The sequence below is a fragment of the Nansenia antarctica genome (genome assembly GCF_963989245.1).
Source record: "Nansenia antarctica genome assembly, chromosome: 13".
Lineage (NCBI taxonomy): Eukaryota > Metazoa > Chordata > Actinopteri > Argentiniformes > Microstomatidae > Nansenia > Nansenia antarctica.
The window spans coordinates 29,972,917-29,989,675 of NC_137683.1; the positions used below are offsets into that span (position 1 = coordinate 29,972,917).

At 43.9% G+C, this 16,759-nt stretch overlaps 1 protein-coding gene across 1 annotated transcript in view; it reads left to right on the forward strand.

The window, feature by feature from the left end:
- Positions 1-14,668: 14,668 nt before the first annotated feature.
- The window catches only part of LOC308169512 (uncharacterized protein), a gene marked incomplete at both ends in the record, with an annotated part of 41,971 nt that continues 39,880 nt past the window's right edge, over positions 14,669-16,759 (forward strand). The window contains one exon of the mRNA XM_080544193.1: positions 14,669-14,820. Coding sequence (XP_080400319.1) covers positions 14,669-14,820 — 152 coding nt within the window. The remainder of the gene's footprint in view (positions 14,821-16,759) is intronic.

Sequence of the window (16,759 nt, forward strand, 5' to 3'; positions counted from 1 at the left end):
ACAACGACACTATATAATAGTTTGCCTAACTGGCCATCGGATTTGGGCTCCTAATATCTAAAAAGCACTACGGTTTTCTTATTTTATCGGATTAAAGTAGCGAAGACCAGACATTCCCATTGACCGCCAGTCAAACTTCGACACGTCTATCACACAAAAAGGGGCGTGATCATTCTGATGACAGGTAGATGACGCGCAATTGCTCTGATTACTGCGCCATTACACTACCAATATATAGTTCTCTCTCCTACCCAACTGTATAATAGCCTAAGCCCACTATACAATGAGTTTATGTACAGTGTATAGTAAGACATTGGTTTTACTTCCTTTTGAGTCGAAAATAATGCCGTGTATTCAATAAATAACATATTTATAGAATTCAGTATTCTGTGAACCAATGAATGACAGGAGAATTGTACGACGTGCGCAGTGATACTCAGGTGTGAGAAGCCCTATAAAATAACCTGACGCAGTTCGTATCGCAGAGAGTTGAGATTTGAACGAAGTCAAGTCACTGTGTAAGTACATCTAACTAATGCGTTTCTATGAGAAAATAGAGCTAGCTACACGATGTTTATTAGCTTACATGCTGCCAGATAATCACTGTGAAAGTAATTAAAGAATATAAGCTTTTAATTGAGCCACACGAGATGGTTTCAAGTAGGGATGCACCGAAATGAAAATTCTTGGCCGAGGCCGAAGCCGAATTTAAGGAAACACTTGGCCGAATACCGAATGTGTATCCGGCAGTTTTTAATTTTATCATTGCATAAACTAAATACATTTTGCTTTTTATTCATGCTTCTCAAAGAAAGAAATTGAGATTGAAAAAAAATAACTTTTATTGAACATTCCAGCAGACATCAGTCTATACCAACAAAGCACAATAAATAAAATAAATCAGTCAAATTAAATGTTTTTGTTTTCCCTGAATAGCTGCTGAAAGAAAATCTTTCATCAATGTAGGCCGAAGCTTTATTCATGACTTGTGTTAACAAGAATGATGTGCCATGATAATATTATTACAAAATACTTTGGAAGATTGCAAGTTAACTAATTAGGTGAACTCTCTTTAAAGAGATGCTACAGGATTTTGATAATTCTGTATGTTGTGGCTTAAGTATTGATGTCCGTATGGTTCAATGACATAGGGCCGGTTTCACAGACAAGGCTTAAGCCTAATCCTAGACTAAAAAACATCTTCAATGGAGATTTTACATTGAAAGTGTGATTTAGTCCAGGACTAGGCTTAAGCCTTGTCTCTGAAACCGGCCCATAGTGTTACGGCTGGGCCTTCACACACCCTCCCCCGCCCCCACAGCTCGAGCACAGCGTGCTCTCCGCCGCAGGTGAGGCTTGTCCCCGCTAATTAGATCTTCAGCCAAACCTGCACACCTGTCTCCACTCCCAATCAACCCTCTGTCTCCACTCCCAATCAACCCTCTGTCTCCACTCCCAATCAACCCTCTGTCTACATCTACCCTGGACTGACCAGTTGTGATTTTAGCGAGCTAGTTTAACGCGATGTTTACATGTTCAATAATATTATTAGCCAGTTAGTAATTAATACATCTAAAGCAAGGCATTTTAACTGTAGACAACAGAAGCAACGATGGACTCCATTAGCTAATGTATGAAGTACAAAGTGGTTGTTAGTTAGCTAGCTAAGACGTCTTGTCTCTTGCCTCGCGGCACTTTGCGCCAGTATGTGGTCACGACATGTGCTCGTGACTGTCTTTAATTGTGTTCCAAATGTACACGTGGTGGTAGTCATGTCAAACTTTGCTATGTTAAAATTGTAGAATGAGAAGTTTAATGTGTATGTTTCTTCCAGTTCCACTCCAGTGTAAACCCAAACCCTACAATGACGGATCAAGCCGGATCGAGTCAAGAGACTGGGCCACCAGCAGCGCTGTCGGTGAGTTCATTAATAATCCTTATACACATCAATTACCAACATATTGTATGAATTAATAATCCTTATACACATCAATTACCAACATATTGTATGAATTAATAATCCTTATACACATCAATTACCAACATATTGTAGGAATTAATTCTGCCCACATGATTTCGCCGTTACGCATGGCTGAACCAACATGGCTGTACCAACATGGCTGTATGAATTTAGACTACTGTAGGGTCTTGATGGTCAAATCTTATGTAAATGTATAAATTAAAATGTGTGATGTGAGAGCCCCTGATCTTGGAGAGAGCAACAGCAAGACACAATAATTTGGGCAAGGGTGATCACAAAATGTCCGAAGTTTTCCGGTATGAAGATTTTATAAATTGTGTAGTGTATCCTCGATATAAATACAATAGGATGAGAATGGATCAGGCTAAATAATCCTATGATGGCATCTCTGCCAGAAGACAACAAATGTAATGCTGAATTTATAAGGTCACTATTGTATTCTGTCACTGTAATAGTTTTTAGGCATATCATTAATTCAGTTCTGACTGTATTTGAATGCTCTTGCACTGCTAATTGAGTGGTTAAGATTACTTCACTTACCTTTATGAGTTTTCACAGTAATTTTGTGGAGTGTTGTTGATATGAAACATGAGTTATTATAGGAACTGGTAAGGGCTTTCAATAAAGTATTTTTGATTACATTTGAATGTTTTTTCTTAAAGGCTCCCACTCAGGAGGAAGCACGGCCAGTTCACTCCACTTCTGATGGTCAACTTGTGGGTCGTGGAAGACAGAACATTGCCCCGGGACCTTTTTCCTCAGAAGGTGCAGTGTTCTATGGTCATTTAAAGTAGCTAATGCATATTAGGGGTGCAACGGTTCTCTGTTTATATTGAACTGTATGGTTCAATATGCACCAGTGAATTTTCGGTGTATGATGCGTTCCATTGAGTCGGAGGTCGAGTTTGTCTGGAACGCAGTTGCTTCTGTAACTTGTTCAAAATGGGTGGTAGAACGCACATATCTAGGACAAGTCATGAAAGGAGGGTCCTGAAATTTGATTGAGTGCAAAGATAGATTTTTTTTTTAACCCTTTACTCACAGGGGTCACCGTGACCCCATCACGGCTCTTAGAGTGCTCTTCCACTCCTCCGGTCACGTCGTACTCTAAACAAGAGGAATTGAGGAAAGTGAACAAGCTTGTAAGAAATAAGATTTTCCTCGTGGTTTCTTGTAAAGCGTATAGTAAAGCTTCTTACATCTTTTTTTTACTAACAAATCAGAAAGTTAGTTTTGAGAAATTATATTTGCTGTAACATTTCACAGTTGTCTTGTTTTAGTTCTCCATTGCTTACACCATTTGTATGAGACTGCCCACAACAATAACATTTTCAGCAAAACTGTCCTTTCTGTGGCCTGGGGTGGTCCAGTGGTCTAGCAGTGCGGTCTACAGTGCACACATATGCCCATGTTGGCATGGGTTCAAATACATTTCTGTCTACCTTCACTATCTGTATCCAATAAAGTGAAACAATAGGAGTGGGACTGCCCCACTCAAAGTTGTAATTCATTTCTTTTACACAATTGCAGCAGGCCTATAGCCTAATGAATTTGGGAATAATAGTGAGTGAAGTCTGTTATGCAGCATAATTTAATATGGAAATCTGGCCTACATCTGTCACTTATGTTGCATGTGTTAGGGTCCATGCTCAGCCATCAGTAAACAGTCAGTGACAACAGTACTACATTAGTGCAATAATGTTAGAAACCAGAGTCAGGGTTCCCACGGGTCCTTGAAATCCTTGAAAGTTTGTGAATTTGGTCATAAAAGTTTTTGAAAATAGACATGGGTCATTGAAAGTGCTTGAATTCCCCTCTAAAAAACATATATATATATGGAGGATGTTTTTTAGAGAGAGAATATTAGAATATTGTTTTACTTAGCTCGTCAACTAGTTCTGTCTCAAACTTATAATAAGTCTCGTTAGACTTATCAAAAATAAGCCTAGACTTTCCTTTAGCGACGTTGATGGAATACCCCCCTGGATACGTGTATCTTAATTGAATAGTAGCGTACAAATCTGGCGTGGTCGTAAACCGGACGCTAGGGGCCGCTGTGGTTCTTTGCCTAAGCGCATCTTTACCTAAAGTCTCCAGTGGCAGAGAAGCGAGAACGTGTCAAAACATGTCCCGATAGATGCCGCATACATGATGATGACAGCACTGTAAACATGTGTAAAAACCATTGCTTCACCACCTGTTGTGCATGTGTTATGTGATTGACACGGCAGGTATAGTTAATAGCCCATTCAGATCAGATGTGTCTGTTGTAAACTTGTCAAAGTTAAAACTACAACGACATGAACGACGATGGTGAGTTTGAGAGTTTCTGCAGAACTTATTGTAGAGGAATGACTGGTGATGTACATGTGCAGTTGTAGCACAACAATGTTGAAGACCAACAACATGCAGTAGCCAAAGTCGTCTCAACCTTATGACATGATGTCTAGATGGCGACAAACTACATGATCAATAGTGATCTACTAGTGTGACAGGTTTGGATACCTCCCAAGGGCCTGGCTGTCTCTCTGTGTCCTGTTGATGCTGTTGTACACCTGTTGTCTGTTACTTGTTCTTATTTTCACTTGTTTGCCTGTTTTAACCTGCTGTGGCTTTTTCGCTCTTGTATGATGTTTTATTGTGTTTCTTCCTTGTTATGTAAAGCACTTTGTGACCCTTGGTCTGGGAAAGGTGCTGTATAAATACATTGTACTTACTTTGACTTACTTAAGCCTATGATTCACCCAGCGGTCTTGACTTCAACCCCCGTGCAGACTCGCCACAACCAGAGGCCAAACGCGCTTGTCTTCCATCTTTCTCCAACCGCACCCTCCACCACCCCTCCTTCTTCCACCAGCCCTGGTACATGGCTGTGGGGTCGGTCCATCAGCCCCGGCGTCCTGACTACCAGCCAGGTCAGCCAGGGGGCGCTGCCTGTTGTACCGTGACCTTTGACCTTTGAAGTATTTTTGCCCTTGACAAACAACACTTCACTGACAGTGGCTGACATTCAATGACTTACAATGGCGGGAGTTAGCAAATTACCACAGCAAGTAATAGACATGTTTCTTTTAAAGATGACAAGAATATTTAGTCTAGAAGCTTTTCACCATCAGATATTAGCGAGTTGTTTGTCCGAGTTTTCTGCCTGTAGTGACTTTTGCTGTGATATGATTGGACAATTTCTATTTTGGGGCGTGGCTTAGCGATAGGTCCATTGTACAGTACAGTGAAGCAGTTTAGTTGGACTAAAGACGTTGTACGTAGTCATGTTGTGTTGTTTTCCTCATCAGTTCCAGCGATGAGCCCCTCTGAGTTTTATAACAGATACACAGACCCCACCATGGCCCCGGGGAGACGGATGGAGAACGTTTTGACCGATACGCAGGTGAGAGCTTTGGTCACACACACACTCACGCGCACGCACGCACACACACACACACACACACACACACACTCTCACTCATCAATGTGTCAGACCTTTCAGCCTTGTGTTGTTATTATTTTGTGTCTTTTGTCATGTTGTATCCGATTAATGGTGGGTTATGGAGGGGACAGGGTTGTAAATATACAGGATTTAGGATTGGATAACCCAGGTGACAGCTTACCCCCCTAACCCTTTACTGAGGCTTCTGAAAGGAGTAGCCTAGCCTGTGCAAAGAAATCCTGAGAAGCTAACAAGCAGGTGGGTTGAACAACCAGGGAGAGAGAGAGAGTTAGGATTTTTTTTTTTCACATTAAGTAATTTTTTTCTGAGTGAGGCAGTCCCACTCGTATTTTTCATTTTATTGGACAGATACAGGAAAGTAAGGAGGAGAACGGAGAGAGAGAGGGCATGTCAGCAGGGCATGGGCTGGACTCGAACCCATGTCGACATGGGCATTATATGTGTGCACTGTAGACCGCGGTGCTAGACCACTGGACCACCCCAGGCCATGGTGCTAGACCACTGGACCACCCCAGGCCAAGGTGCTAGACCACTGGACCACCCCAGGCCAAGGTGCTAGACCACTGGACCACCCCAGGCCATGGTGCTAGACCACTGGACCACCCCAGGCCAAGGTGCTAGACCACTGGACCACCCCAGGCCATGGTGCTAGACCACTGGACCACCCCAGGCCATGGTTCTAGACCACTGGACCACCCCAGGCCAAGGTGCTAGACCACTGGACCACCCCAGGCCAAGGTGCTAGACCACTGGACCACCCCAGGCCATGGTGCTAGACCACTGGACCACCCCAGGCCAAGGTGCTAGACCACTGGACCACCCCAGGCCAAGGTGCTAGACCACTGGACCACCCCAGGCCCCTGTAGACCACTGGACCCCAGGCCACCAGATTAGGATGTTTTAATTGAGTGGGTTGGGGGAGGTGGGCGGCGCCCCACACAGTCTCTACGGCCTCGGGGTTTAGGGGGGACGACAACAACAACCACCGCCTCGGGGGATCGGTCAGATTAAGGGATCAGACAGACTGGGAGTTTAATAAGGTCGGCCCTTTTATTCAGACTGAGCTACAAACTAACAAGGCAAGGAGGAAACTGTGACCACATAACAGGGGCACTGATAAGTCACTGTTTGTCAGGGTTCCCGCGCTGGTCTTAAAAAGCCTTCAAGTCTAAAATCCAGCAAGCCAATTTATAAGGCTTAAAAAGGTCTTAAATGTGACTTGGAATGGAACCCTGGTTCATGTCTGAACAGTAAGGGTGCTACAGTATGACGTGCTTGTTTGCACCGGTACTTCATTTGGGCTGATTAGTGACAGCTGTGCCAGCTGTGATCAGATGATTTCCCAAACTAAGCGGTCAGTTTACAGCTGTACTTTGTACTTTGTACACAACACAACCAGCCGCTTTCAGTGTGTATCTGTTATACAGTAGGGCTGCAACTAACGATTATTTTGATAACCGATTAATCTGCCGATTTATTTTTTCGATTAATCGGATAAAATGGGGGGGGAAAACCGATTTCTTTTGCAAATTTTATTTTATGTTTTCTAAATCAGCCAGGCCTATACATATACATGTGCAAAATGAATAAGTATTAATAAAACATTATAAATAATATAAATAAAAAAGGCTTTGCTACATCAAATAGGTTTAACAACAGGCCATGGACTACGGCGGTAGATTGTTTCAATAAAGTAGTTGAACTCTAGCTCAATACATGCATTGTTTTAGGTAATAACTTTGCTTAATGTAAAGGTCAGTAACCCAAAGTGCAATATAGGCTACAGACAAGACACTAATGTTTTTATATAACAGATATGAATGAATGAATGAATGGTCTTTATTGTCATTGATATAGTACAGGTACCAAACAACGAAATTTGGGGAAAAACACTAAAAAGCACCGATGTTAGGAGCCCCTCTAGCCTCGCGTCTAATCGCGCCGCCATCCATGGAAAAGATATGCTCCAAAACAATGCAATGTGTCCTCTCACTCCATACAATAGTAAGTCGCTTTGGAATAAGGCGTCTGCTAAATGCCAAAAATGTAAAAAATGTAAATGTAAACAATAGGCTAGGCTACAGTCAGTGCCTCACTCTAACTCACGGGTAATTAATTAATTAATTTTGCCATTTAGCAGAAGCTTTTATCCAAAGCGACTTACAATTACGAATTACAGGGACATTCCCCCTGGAGTAACTGAGGGCTAAGTGCCTTACTCAAGGGCACACTAGTAGTGGTGTGGTTTCAGGCGGGATTTGAACTCACAACCTTCCGATCTCAAGTCCAACTCACTATCCACTAGACCACCACTACCCCATCGTGTAGCTTGGTAGGCTACCACTAGCTAGCCTTTAGCTTATCACCTCTGCTCTACCACTGACGTTAGCAAGCTAGCTAAATACACTTGTAATGCAATATTTAATTCATGAATGCGAGCAAACACTCACTGGCTATCGCATTACATTACAGTCATTTAGCTGACGCTTCGCCAGAACTCACAAGTGCATCTCCTTACTAATACAAGTGACTATGAGCATACTCCGGTGCTGAAGGCATAGAATGCGAATAGCAAGCTAAAAATACAATAGGTCATTAAGAGGGAGAATCTATTAGATAAACGAGAAGAACTAACTTCTAACTTCTAACTAACAGCTGTGCCAGTGAAACGAATGATCCTCACTTCAAAACGCAACGTATGGCATGGGTACAGCCAACGTTAAACTCGTATAACTTACCCTGCTGAGGGTAGCTTTTAATGTGACGATTTCGGTCGAGACGTTTTCTCCGCCTCCGCCATGATTTAAATGTAGCCGCCGCGGCGGCTCCGCAAGACGGCGTGGCGTGCGTCAACAGGAAGTAGGTTTGTTAAGGAACAAGACCCGACGAATCGATAATGGAATTTGTCGCCAACGAATTTCATTATCGATTTTTATCGATTTCATCGATTCGTTGTTGCAGCCCTCTTATACACATAAAATCAGTAACTTTGTCTTACAACTGAGGGGCGGCTGTGGCGCAGGAGGTAGAGCCGGCGTCTAATGATCGCAAGGTCGGCAGATCGCCGGTTCGAACCCCGGCTTGGCCACATGTCGAGGTACCCTTGGGCAAGACACTGAACCCAAAATTGCTCCCAATGAGCGGGCCGGCGCCTTGCATGGTAGCTTGCCGCCATTGGTGTGTGAATGTGTGTGTGAATGAGAGGCCATTGTAAAGCGCTTTGGAATAAGGCCGCTATATAAGTCAGTCCATTTACCATTTGACCATTTTACCATTTCTCCCTTGTTGCCTGTAGGTGTTTCATTGCCTCCGCCTCAACACCCCTCCCCCCATCATGTCCGCTGGCCCCGCCCCTGTCACCCTCCTCCCCCAGAACTACCAAGACCCTTTCACCCTCACCCCCCAGAACTACCAAGACCATTTCACCCTCCTCTTCCAGGACTACCAAGACCCTCTCCCCCTCCCCCAGAACTACCAAGACCCTCTCCCCCTCCCCCAGGACTACCCTAACTCCCAAACCATCTGACCTCTGGACCACAGGCTAGAGCACTGAACAGAGGGAACACGCACACTCTCTCAACTCCAGCCAGGAACACCGAGAAGCTACACAGCATTGCAGAAGAGGACTGAGAAGAGCAAGCTATCTGAGTGTATTAAAGAAATGCTATGCTTATATTTATAATACTTACTTACTTATGTTGTTGTTGTTGTACAGTTTGTATTGCACATATTCATACAACTGAATGCAAATTCATAGTGCTTTACAGAACGATTAATACATTAAAGAAATAAACAGAACATAACAGTCTTCAGCCTATTCTTGAAGATTGCTAAATATAGGTCACCTAATTATCCCCCTCCTGTGGATCACACCGCCACACACCCCCCCTCAGCCAGCCGAACCAGCAAGTGGTTGGGTCCAGCCCCTCTCCAGTGGAGCAGACCGGGCCGTACCATAGACGCCGCAGGTCGAGGGCGGAGCTGGAGGCAGCGGACGCCTTGCTCACTCTGGATGATTAGGAGTGTCTCATCTTCATCATCATCATCCTCCTCCTCATCAATGTTGGTTCCACAGGGAGGGAGGGGCCGAGCAGGTTGTGTGAAGTAGTGAGCTTCAGGTTTAATACCTCGTTTCTACTGACAAATCTTCACTAAGTTAGTTTTGAGAAATTGGTTGTAACATTTCACAGTTGTCTTGTTTTAGTTCTCCATTGCTTACACCATTTATGGGATCCACACTTGCTGGGGGCTGCTGGGCCAGCTTGAAGCCTGAAGCGCATTCATCAACGTCCCTGGCAGGGGGCACCTTTCTCAGCCTCACACTGCTCAGCTTTCAGCTCTTTTTTTTTTGCTTTGGCCTTTGTTGTTTTATAAGGGAAACGGTGGCGTTTGAAGGAATATTCTTTGCAACAAATAAAAGATGCCTTCATAGTATGTGTCCTTATCATTGGAGTGAAAGGTGGTGTGATAGATAAAACTATTTTCAGAAGCCACACCACTGTTTTATCACTTACTGACTACTTACTGCTAACAATATTTGCCTTGTATCATGCTCAACTTATCGACTGACATTTGCTCTAGCAAATGAAGGATTTGCTAGAGCAACATCTATTGAGTTGGCTGAACACTATGCCCCTAACAATATATTTGCCTTGTATCATGCTCGTTGACTGACTTCTGTGTGAAACCTGCAGGATGCATTCTATGACACAGATCCTTATGGAACTTGAAGAATGGGAAACATTCATCTGAGATTGTGCACTTTGTTTCCAAGGGAAATAAGTTACTGGAACAGTAGTTATTGAAGGACAAGCCAAGCGATCCTCAAACAGAATGGCCAGTTGTTGTTTTGGGGAGCAACCATTCAGTTTTTATGACCTCATCTTTCTAAAGGGGGTTTCCAGGTATTCAATTAGGACATTACCTGGAGTACTTACTTCTCATTTGCATTTAATGTCATAAACATTTACACAAACAGTTGTCATTATATAGACAGACCCTGTCCGTGGTGATTTGTGTTAGGTCTCTTCTTTTCTCTTTTCTGTTGTGTAATCTTCAACTAATTTACAATGTGCAATGTGTGATTACCAAATAGGAACAATTTAGAATACCCCCCCCCCCTCACTCACTCTCTCCTTTTCAGGCAGGTAAACAGTGACTGGAGTGATTCCTCTCAGACTGGTCCCTCAGGTCTGAATCTGTAATCAGTCTTAGATCTCAGACATGACTGTAAGACTTACGTACATCTTCCTCAAAATGCCCTCTAAGGTGCCACGTTCTTTTCTAAAGGATGAAGGGGAGATGGGAGGAAGAGGTTTGAAGGAAGAGATTATTGTAACTTGCAATCGAACCCTCTTAATAGAATGTTAAGAGAGGACAATTGTACTTTTTTTTTTACTACGTCACAGAATCCTTAATACTTCACATCCGAATCATGAATCTTTCATCAAAGTCAGGAGGAACACAGAAACAAGAAAGGGAATGATCCGTTCCAACTTCTGGTCTTAATTATGAGTGCTGGTTTAAGTTTGAGCCCAAGATGATCATTCTATTATTTTAAGTGCATGTAAGGAGGAGAGTTCCTATCAAACAAATAGCATAGCAAATACAGGCCTTAATAACTATGAAAGCAACTACTGTATGAGCAACCAACAAAATGTCACACACTCTACCTATAGGTATCTGGCAGTCCCTCTCCCTTCCTCTCTCTCTTACTAACTCCAGGAGTGGAGTCAGGTGTGTAGGAGTCAGGTGACCGGCTGGTCCTCATTACCACCTTATAGCCTTCCATAAATACCCGGTCCAGCCTTCACCACTCTGCCAGATCGTAACTTCAGTCTACCTGTTAAGTCCCACTTCCAGCCATTGATATTATTCTACTCTGTCAGTTAGCCTGCATTCCTACCCTGTTCTCCCTTTGCCCACAGTTTTCCTGCCACCTACACCAGCCTGCCTGTCTGCCCCACCTGCCTGCCTGTCTGCCCCACCAGCCTGTCTGCCTGTTGGCCCTGTCTACATCCCTGCCTCGCCTGCTATTGCCTCACCTTACCGTCTGTCCTCCTGCCCGCCTGCCCTCTCTACTTGCCTGCACTGCCCTACCTGCCCTCTCTACCTGCCTGCACTGCCCTGCCTGCCCTCTCTACCTACCTGCCTGCACTGCCCTGCCTGCCCTCTCTACCTGCACTGCCCTGCCTGCCCTCTCTGTCTGCCCTGCCCTGCCTGCCCTCTCTGTCTGCCTGCCCTCTCTACCTGCACTGCCCTGCCTGCCCTCTACCTGCACTGCCCTCTCTGCCCTCTCTGCCCTCTCTGCCTGCCCTGCACTGCCCTGCCTGCCCTCTCTACCTGCACTGCCCTGCCTGCCCTCTCTGTCTGCACTGCCCTGCCTGCCCTCTCTGTCTGCACTGCCCTGCCCTGCCCTCTCTACCTGCACTGCCCTCTCTGCCTGCCTGCCCTCTCTGTCTGCACTGCACTGCCCTGCCCTGCCCTCTCTACCTGCACTGCCCTCTCTGTCTGCAATGCCCTGCCTGCCCTCTCTGTCTGCACTGCACTGCCCTGCCTGCCCTCTCTGCCTGCACTGCCCTGCCTGCCCTCTCTGCCTGCACTGCCCTGCCTGCCCTCTCTGTCTGCACTGCCCTGCCTGCCCTGCCTGCCCTCTCTGTCTGCCTGCCCTCTCTCCCTGCCTGCACTGCCCTGCCTGCCCTCTCTGCCTGCACTGCCCTCTCTGCCCTCTCTGCCGGCACTGCCCTGCCCTGCCCTCTCTACCTGCCTGCACTGCCCTGCCCTGCCCTCTCTACCTGCACTGCCCTCTCTGCCCTCTCTGCCTGCACTGCCCTGCCCTGCCTGCCCTCTCTACCTGCCTGCCCTGCTTGCTGACCCTCCTGATCTGCCTGCTTCACTATAAAAGCTCTGCCCCTATTCCCTGGAATCAATAAATACACCCAGCTTTGGGTTTTACTCTCCATCTGCCTCTTGTGTTCTGCACTAGTCTGGTTGTCACAAATAAAGAGAGTTGACTCAGTAGTAAGAGGGCATTGGCTGGCAACCATAGGTAACATATATGTCGTTTTACTGTCTAAACATCCTTCCATTATCCTTATCAGCCAACATAGTGAATTCAAATCATATCTTTCATACAAGCACAACATTGACTTCAGAACATAAATTTCTGGGGAAAAGTAACCACACATTTCACTTTCCCCTTTGAACATCCAGAGGAAATTAGATGCAGTATGTCCATCCAGAATCCATGTTCAGCTCTGTTATGTGCTTTTCCACAAAAACAGGCATTTCCCATTGATCTTGGCTACATCAAAACAAATGATGTTGATGAGACGGACCAGAGAGGGACTACGGAATGCAATCATAAGCAGCATCAAAACATGTCTTCTAGTTTAATGCTACTGTACATCTTAATACATATAACAAGATAAAAAAAAATACATTCCACATAATTTGATTATTACTTTCATTTCTTAATTCGGGTAGCACAAGAAAACATTAAATTAAATATTGAGTGACAATTACTGTAATGAATACACTAGTATGTAATTCATCTTTAATGTGCTTTTGCATCTATTTTTGTGAATATCAACAAATGTCTTGTAGTGTTACAGTTTATCCTACTGACTTAAGTCAGGTAGGCCTAGCTGGGGCAACATGGGTTTGTGGGAGCCACGCCTGTACTCTGCTACCACCTAGTGGACATATTTTAGATTGGAGCAAATCGCATGTGACTCGATTATGAAAAGGGGAGGTAGATGTCAGTGTTTCCAGTGTTCATTAATTTTCTCTATATAACGACGTCGATCATTGATCGGCAACGACATTCTATAATAGTTTGCCTAACTGGTCATCGGATTTGGGCTCCTAATATCTAAAAAGCACTACGGTTTTCTTATTTTATCGGATTAAAGTAGCGAAGACCAGAACTTCCCATTGACCGCCAGTCAAACTTCTACTCTTCTATCACCCAAAAGGGGCGTGATCATTCTGATGACAGGTAGATGACGCGCAATTGCTCTGATTACTGCGCCATTACACTACCAGAATATAGTTCTCTCTCCTACCCAACTGTATAATAGCCTAAGCCCACTATACAATGAGTTTATGTACAGTGTATAGTAAGACATTTGTTTTACTTCCTTTTGAGTCGAAAATAATGCCAGTGTATTCAATAAATAACATATTTATAGAATTCAGTATTCTGTGAACCAATGAATGACAGGAGAATTGTACGACGTGCGCAGTGATACGCGGTACGACGTGCGCAGTGATACTCAGGTGTGAGAAGCCCTATAAAATAACCTGACGCTGTTCTTATCGCGGACAGTTGAGATTTGAACGACCACTGTGTAAGTACATCTAACTAATGCGTTTCTATGAGAAAATAGAGCTAGATACACGATGTTTATTAGCTTACATGCTGCCAGATAATCACTGTGAAAGTAATTAAAGAATATAATAAGCTTTTAATTGAGCCACACGAGGTGGTTTCAAGTCCAGTTGTGACCAGTTGTGATTTTAGCGAGCTAGTTTAACGCGATGTTTACATGTTCAATAATATTATTAGCCAGTTAGTAAGTAATCAATCTAAAGCAATGAATTTTAACTGTAGACAACAGAAGCAACGATGGACTCCATTAGCTAATGTATGAAGTACAAAGTGGTTGTTAGCTAGCTAGCTAAGACGTCTGGTCTCTTGCCTCGCGGCACTTTGCGCCATTTTGTGGTCACGACATGTGCTCGTGACTGTCTTTAATTGTGTTCCAAATGTACACGTGGTGGTAGTCATGTCAAACTTTGCTATGTTAAAATTGTAGAATGAGAAGTTTAATTTGTATGTTTCTTCCAGTTCCACTCCAGTGTTAACCCAAAGCCGTTAGATGACACGTGTTAGTTAACATGTACATATCTCTCTCGTGTAGCTTGTTAGCTAGCTGTAGACATGTGTTAGTGATCCAGTTCTGTACTTACAGAGTAGCTGGCACAATTACAATCAGTTTCAAGTTACTTGAATAGTGCGTTCGTTTCATTTATTACTTAAGTCTGCTTGATTGCCGCACATTGCGGATGACAGAGGCTTATCTGCGTATTGTTTTTCGAGCTCCCGCCGTTTCTTTCAGCTATCTATCTATTTCTAACAGGCTGTTACTATGACTCAAGTAATCTCTGAGGTGGTACCTCCACCGGAGGCCCTGGCTCCCTCAGACAGCCCTGTAAACACTCATGGGGAGAACAAGATGGAAGTGGGAGGGGCTACCGAGGAGCCTCCTGTGGACTGGTCAGAACCTGTCGAAGATGATGATTATGATGGCGATGATGATGATGAAAATGAGGCGGAAGAGGAGAGTCTTGCCGGGGAGAAGAACTTAAAGAAGAGGGCCAATAACCAGTATGTTGGTATTGTTTATTGTTGGCCGTGTTCATAGTACCAAATATCAATTATGTGACTTCTAAGCCATAGTGTGTATACTGGTCATTCTCTAGCAAATGGTTACTGGATATATTTCCCTATAATCCTCTTTGTAGATAGCCTTTTGATGTCTTGTCATATCTGTATCTGTATTTCTGTTATTCCACTATGCTTTTCCTAATGATTCAGTATTCATCTCATGTCAATTTTTTGTTTGTCACGTAGGAAAAGAACGAATTTCAATTCCATCCGATGGGAGGAATGGCCAGTACTGGGAGACGGGTGGATGCGCAAAGTGGTCGTGCGTCGCTCAGGTTCCATTGTCGGCCAGAAAGATGTTTATTACATGAGGTAAAAACTACCTGGCAGACTTTATCTGATATTTTTAGACCAATGGTTAGTGCAGATTTTTTGACAACTGATATGATGATCATAATCTCTATCTGAATAGCACAAATGGATACCAAAGGTTTTCCTACAAACTTTTGTCGTTCGCAGTCCGTTGGGGGAGCGTGTGAGAAGTGGAGTTCAACTTTCGCAAATCCTGGGACGAACTCTTGACACGTCAATGTTCGACTACAAAACAGGGCTGTTCGTAGATGGCCAACAGAAACCCATGCGTAAGAGAAGGAAGGTAATGAAAAAGCTTTTTAATGAAAAAAAACCTTTTCTCCCTGATGAATATTTCAGCATATTCTAGACTTCAGCCTATGTAAACTGTAGACTAACGGCCAAGCTCCACCTGCTGCGTTGCGTCAACTCGCCATCGGCGTTGCGTCAACTTCCCGTTGTCCAAGCTCCACCTGCTGCGTTGCGTCAACGTCAACGTTCTACTCTAGCTCCACTGGCATTTTTTGTATACGGGAGTAATTTCACCCTTGACTGCAATATGTCCACAACAATAACAACATCATACAGAACATTTTCCAATCAGGGTAATATTTTATCTACATATTCCCAAATAGATAGTTGCTACTTCAGTAGATGTTCAACTAACTGTCAACAACATTTCAACTAACTAACCACTAATCCTAATATTATTATCTTATTATATCTTACCTGATAATCCAAGTGTGGACCCGATCTCACCCCATGCTCGGTCCTTCACCTGGGCATCATGGTACAATCTGTCATTTGTCGCATATAAAAAAAAAATAATGTTCGACCTCAAGGATGAGCCGTTCGTCGTCCATTCCTGCAACAAGCTTTCAAGCACCTGTGGTGATAAGAGGTAAGAGACCTGGATAATGGACAGTAGGGGGCGGTAAGAGACCTGGATAATGGACAGTAGGGGGCGGTAAGAGACCTGGATAATGGACAGTAGGGGGCGGTAAGAGACCTGGATAATGGGCAGTAGGGGGCGGTAAGAGACCTGGATAATGGACAGTAGGGGGCGCTGGCCCAAAAAAGGTTGAGAACCACTGCCGTAGATGCTGCATCGAATGACCTCACACTTCACCACCACCTGTACGCATACAAGTCTGTTGACGAAGGCATTGCAGCATCAGCAATCAAGGCACTGGAAAGTAACAATAACATTGTCATTGTTCTTGGTTTAATTACATCACCTTTATCTCTAGACGTTGCTTGAAAGAACACCAAATATTGATATGTCCTTATTTCTTTAAAAAATAACAAAATATTTCATGGGATGTGCTAATTTTTTTCCGCATGACTGTATATGCCATTTAGTTCACACTTTTATCCAAAGCCACTTACTTTGCAGTGAGTGGATACATCGTTTTCTGATAAAGATTGTATTATTTTCCTCCTTCCTCATTGTTCATTGTGTCTTTCAGGCCTGGGCTAAAAAACGTTCTAAAAACGCACCATTGTACTGCATTTGCAGAAAACCGGACAACAACTGCTTCATGATGTGAGTTTGCTAGCCAAGTCATAACATGTGATTATCAAACAT